The 6122-nt window shown below is 41.0% G+C and overlaps 1 protein-coding gene across 2 annotated transcripts in view; it reads left to right on the top strand.

The window, feature by feature from the left end:
- Nucleotides 1-6122, top strand: part of LOC126342343 (lysophospholipase D GDPD1-like) — a 139799-nt gene that overhangs the window by 284 nt on the left and 133393 nt on the right. Inside the window, exons 2-3 of one of the 2 annotated variants that reach the window (XM_050001847.1) lie at nt 1887-2041; nt 2213-2255. In XM_050001847.1, coding sequence (XP_049857804.1) covers nt 1900-2041; nt 2213-2255 — 185 coding nt within the window. In that variant the 5' untranslated portion in view covers nt 1887-1899. Of the gene's footprint in view, nt 1-1886; nt 2042-2212; nt 2256-6122 lie in introns of those variants that run through there. The other variant, XM_050001848.1, reaches the window with a different exon arrangement.

The raw sequence follows: 6122 nt of genomic DNA, 5'->3' as shown, positions 1-6122 counted from the left end.
GTACTGTGTGGTATATCGTTGTGACTTTTGTTACGTTGTGAGTTTACGTACTTGGAAAATGACACCAAAAAGACTTCGTTCACCTAGTGACAATCCTTTGCGTCGAGGGGTGCCGCTAAACAGCCAGGCACTGGAGTTGCTACGCAGAACTCGTGAGTTTTACGAGCAGGAGAAAAACTACGTAAGCATTCATGGACAGCCATCAATTCCTGCCGACAAAGTGGTGGAATGTAAGTCGAAAACTCTTGGTATTAGTGCAAGAACGGTAGTAAGTAAGGGAGTATTACTACAAAACTTGGAAGATACTGAAGTGAGCCGTAATGATTCCGAGCTGTCTGGATCAAATAATACATTTTTATCAACCCCGGGAAAGAAGAAAAAGCGGTGTAGTCCTATCACAGATTTAGATTCTTTCCGGACTGATGCAGTTCGTAGGCATGTTTATGCTTACTACAGCAGAAAAGAGTAAGCCGACTGTAGCTAAGTTATTAATCTCTTTAAAAGAAAGTGAACTCTTCAGGGGTGGTAAAACATCACTAAAAATTGTGCTAAAAAATATGGGTTTCCGTTACAAAACGCTAGACGGACGCAAAGTACTGTTAGAGAGGGCACATATTGTTACCGCTCATAGCATTTTCTTGCACAAAATTGTGGGCAGAGACATTCATTCCATAATTTGGCTAGACGAAACGTGGGTTAATGCCGGGGAAGCTGTCAGTAAATGTTGGACGGATAACACACCCAGCAGTAGCGGCCATCAGCCGACGGGAAGAGGAGCTAGATTAATTGTGGTCCATGCAGGCTCCTCCAGTGGTTTTGTCCCTGACGCACTTTTAGTTTCTAGATCAAAAAAGACTGGTGATTACCATGAAGATATGGATCACGCACGATTTGTTGAGTGGTTCAGGAACCTTTTAAAACAATTTCCTGTCCCTACAACAATTGTAATGGACAATGCTCTATATCATTCGGTGATACAGAACAAAGCCCCAACTACAAATGATCGGAAAGAAGTTATGGTACAGTGGTTATAGGCTCGAAATATTGCAGCGGATATGGGTATGACAAAGGTTCTGTTATATTCTCTTGTTAAAGAAAATAAGCCTACGACACCTACATACGTAGTAGACGAAATTGCCAAGGAGCAGGGTCATACTGTAATAAGGCTGCCACCATATCACTGCCATTTCAACCCTATTGAGTTAGTATGGAGTGACGTAAAAATGTATGTAAGGAACAACAACAAGTCCTTTGCAATAACAGAGGTGGAAAAGCTGTTGCGTGAAGCTCTTGTGACTGTGGATGCAGCCTCATGGAGAAAAAAAAGTAGAGCACGTCGAGAAGCTTATACGAGCAGCACAGACAATAGAAGGCATTAACAGTGGCCATGAACAATTAATGATTTGTCTTGCCGATGACGACGATGAAGACGGTTTTAGCGGACAACAGTGACGATGGCGAGCTGGATGGAATTGCGCCATTGTCGCTGTAAATTGGTGAGTGAAAAAATTCTAATATTGGTTATTTATTGCAATCTCGGTTATTATTTATTTTGTAAACTACGTACATTATTGATTTTAAAGTACCAGTCGTCAGATGCTTGTTTTTTGTATTTCTTTGCTCCGTTATCGAAAGGGTGCGCATTGTTACGCTTTTACATGCATTATTATACGGTTGTTTACTTCCTGTCATTGTAGTACAACTAAAAACGAGTTTTTATATACATTGTAATTGCTCAATCGCTTGCATTTACGAGACGGGACGGAAAACTGTATCGTCTGCTGTGTGTATAGAGGCTGCTGTTGCAACATCGCTATTACAGTATAGCCAACCTAACTAGACAAAAAGCGAACTGTCAAGTGCAATGTTTCGCCGGCGGGGGTATAGTCATATTAGTGTATGTTACTAGCATTAGTCATGGTAATTGTTGCTGTACTAGGAGGATACGTTATGACGTCCTTGATATTGTTGAAATATCCGAATTTAATTCACAATCGAAAAAAGTTAAAATTTAAATGTAGACATATCAGCCATCGTGGAGGTAAATATACATCAACTCATGAATTTAAATGAACTTTCCGCACCAAGAGATGACAAAGCTTTATGAGAGATCTGTCGCTCTCTTTATGTGGCAATTTAGAGAACCTAAATAAAGCTTTGGCGTATCCTGCTTTATTGCTTACTGGTTTTCAGAATTGATATTTTATTTCAGGAGCTGGTGAAAACTATGAAAACACAATGACGGCGTTTAAACGGTGTGTAATTAAACAATTTGTAATTAATTTATGCGTTACGCAGTAGAGATTTGCAGCAAATGTATCAGTTACAAACAGTTAGAACCATGTTATAGTCCTTTGTTAACGCGTTTGCCTTGCAAATTGTGGCCCCACACATTCGGTTTTGTGTACTGCACGTTTCATTTTGGCTTGTTTAACAACAGAAAAAAGGTTGAGGTGGAAGACCGTTTGACGCCCGCAGGAAGGTGAGGAATCAAAGGATTCTTCAAAGAGAGAAATATCTGTAGCAGACTGCTTTATAGTATTCACTGAGAGAGCTGTAATTTTTTTTGCTATCGGTATACAACTGCCAGAAATTCGTAGTTTGTTTTGTTATTGTGGCTACGGTTACACAATTGTTGTTTGGTGCTGTATTTTAATTACCAGGAGCAATGGTAATTGACATACAGGTTGAAGAACATATCAGGATTGCAGCTAATACACCATAATTGTTACATATATTTCTAGAGTGTTAAAATGCACTTATTTCATTATATGCAGGTTGTAATTTAAAACTTGGCCATCATTCGAATTGGCACATTTACTCAGCAGAGAAAGTTCCTGTGGATGAAGCTTTTGGGTTAGTAGAGGTGCCAAAGTTGGAGTTGGGAGACAATGAAAGCCACAGCTTTAGTCTAAACATTAATACTATCAGTTTGACAATAGGAAACCCACAAAATCAAAATTGATCTGACAGTGCATGTATTGCAGGGAGAGTTCCCACCTGTGCCATTCAGTAAAGCTGTGGCATGGAGATCATAAGTCACTGGAAGTACATATCATTTTGCATGCATGCTTAGCAACTGGACTGTCCAGCTGTTCCTTGGCCAGCATTCATGTGTACAGACAGCTTGTTAGTGGTTCTGCCCATGTAGAGAGCCACACAGTGATTGCAGGTTAGTTGGTAGATTACATGGCTGCTTTTGCAGGTGCTCCTGCTTCTGAGGGGTTATGAAATGCCTGTGACAGACCTGGGTTATATGGTAGTGGGAGGATGTATGGGACGGATCTTGCATCTCAATATGAGCCACAGAGCAAAGGGTTGGAAGGGGTAGTCAAAACCTACGCAGAGAACATATTCAGTTGCTCCAACCTGGGTAGCACTGAACCCAGGTTTCCTGACTTCGTGCAGATGACTGCCAGCAGTTGACTTTAACTGTAGGCATAGTCCATATCACTTCAGGCAGGCTAGGAAAAAAAAAATCTTATCTTCATAGTCTCAGATGTTATTGAATTTAGCATATGTTAGAAGGAAGGACTAAGTAAGGAGTACATATATATTTTTTTTTGTATCCTTCAAAAAAAATTTCTGCTCTGAGATACAGCCCTCCAAAGATGACACTGCACATACCATCTTGAAGACGCAAATTTTGGAAAAACAAATTTAAAATGCTGTATCTCTGGAACAGTTCTAGATATTTTGTTGGTTTTTTAAATTATTATTTGAAAGATAATTCCTTTATGATTACAGAGAAATCCTCCATTAGGACTTATCTGTCAAAGTTATTTTACTATAGGGTTCTGAAATTTTTTACAATTTCTGGAATTTTTTTTTTCAAAAATGCCATTCCATAATATTTTTTTATTTTTTAGTACCTTATAGTTCAACATTCCCTGAAAGAGAGCTTCCACTTTTAGGTTGAACAGGTTGTATAAATAATTGAATTTTTTGCGTACATGAAACCTGTTTTACCACATTATCACATAAGACTCATAAAAATCAAAGCCTAGCTAAATTTAGCATAATTTTCGTTTTAATCAAACAATGGAAAATCCAGGATGGAATATAACAATGTTAGAGAAGGAAAGTTGTGGCAACTGGGTGGGGGTAAGGAGGAAGCTGGAGTGTGGAGGGATAATATGGTGGGGGTGGGGGACATTGAAGTGCTGCAGTTTAGGTGGAGGGCAGGAGTGAAAGGGGGGGGGGGGGGTAAGTAGCGGAAAGGAGAGAAATAAAAAGAAATTTAAAGAATGGGCGTGATGGTGAAATGACTGCTGTATGGTGCAGGAATGGGAACAGAGAGAGGGCTGGATGAGTGAGGACAGTGACTACATCTACATTTATAATCCGCAAGCCACCCAACGGTGTGTGGCGGAGGACACTTTACGTGCCACTGTCATTACCTCCCTTTTCTGTTCCAGTCGCGTATGGTTCGCGGGCGTCCATGTGCTCTCGAATCTCTCTAATTTTACATTTGTGATCTCCTTGTGAGGTATAAGTAGGGAGAAGCAATATATTCGATACCTCATCCAGAAACGTACCCTCTCGAAACCTGGCGAGCAAGCTACACCGCAATGCAGAGCGCCTCTCTTGCAGAGTCTGCCACTTGAGTTTGCTAAACATCTCCGTAACGCTATCACGGTTACCAAATAACACTGTGATGAAACGCGCCACTCTTCTTTGGATCTAACGAAGGCTGAGGGCAGGATGGTTACAGGAATGTGGGATGTATTGCAGAGAACGTTCCCACCTGCACAATTCAGAAAAGCTGGTGTTGGTGGGAAGAATCCATATGGCACAGGCTGTGAAGCAGTCATTGAGATGTGATAGCATGAAGAAGTTTAGTACAATTTTGTTTAACTCAACTGGTGTCTATAATCTCTGCAATCCATCAGTCACAGTCATATACACGCGCCACAAACATCCTGCTTCGCAGGTTGTGAAACTCAATATTATCTTGCTGTTTCTGAGGTGCGGAATTCTTCGATTTCCTTTTTGGACAAAAGAATGAGGGCTATGAATGTGTAAGATTTGATGACTCTCGTAAAATCCTCAGCATTCTGAATCACAGCTGTATTTGGTCTGGAAAGATTAAGTTTTGTAGTATGGTGCTTCGGCAGGCCACCTACACAAGGCCCCTTCCCATGACCAGTAGCACAGTCAGTTGGCACAAGCAACTTACTCAATTCAAACAGCTGGTAATGATTTTTAAAATGCCTAAGAGCACCATCAGAAATGATGATGATCTGCTCTGCCCCTGTTTGCAGTTGAAGAATTTTGCGTATTGTTAGCAAAGCATGTGCTGAGTCATGTCCTGTGTCATCACTTAATAACTGCAACACTTGTTTCGAAAATATGTCACTCCTGTAAAAATTGAAACCTGGTCATTACTCCAATGATACCCTTGTACTTCTTGTGGGAGAATTACACACCATTTCTCAGCGAGGGGTAGCCGCACGGTCTGAGGCGTTGTTACGGTCCGCACGGCTCGGACATTAGAGTCCTCCCTTGTGTGTGTGTGTGTGTGTGTGTGTGTGTGTGTGTGTGTGTGTGTGTGTGTCCTTTCCACAAGTTTCCCAAATATTTTAATTAGTTTATTTCCCCCCCCCCCCCCTTCCCCCACGCTTCCATGCTAAGTGTCTGTAAAGACAGTCCTCCCTTTCCAGGGCAATCACCACATTCTTGAAACAAAACAAGTCTCTCGCTTCTCATCACAGACTACTTATGACTTCACACGCTCAACCAAGGTGTCACATGCTCCACTAAGTTCTTCAAAGTTACCACACGAAATGCAAAATTCGCTCAGTACACACATAAAAAGACGTCTCTAGGTGGGTGTGGAACTATCCACTTAGGTCATAGTGCATAAGAGTTTGATATTTCAATATGCGAAGTTGTATAGGTGCTCTTATGAATTGCAAACGTTTCTTTAATACTGCGAGTCGTGTATCTCTTCACTTTCACAACATTTTGACCTTCGACTGTTACATTTATAGTGTATGTTTTTGTTGGCACTCTGGTGAGAACAGTCCCATTTATCTTCCAGATAAACCGACTGCACTATTTGAACTTGAGCTGCTTCTACAGGATGACCATAATAGGGATCTGGTCTTCCAAAGACTCCT

Source organism: Schistocerca gregaria, chromosome 1 (genome assembly GCF_023897955.1).
Source record: "Schistocerca gregaria isolate iqSchGreg1 chromosome 1, iqSchGreg1.2, whole genome shotgun sequence".
Lineage (NCBI taxonomy): Eukaryota > Metazoa > Arthropoda > Insecta > Orthoptera > Acrididae > Schistocerca > Schistocerca gregaria.
The sequence above is the reverse complement of the archived record's forward strand: the minus strand, read 5'-3'. Positions and strand labels throughout refer to the sequence as shown.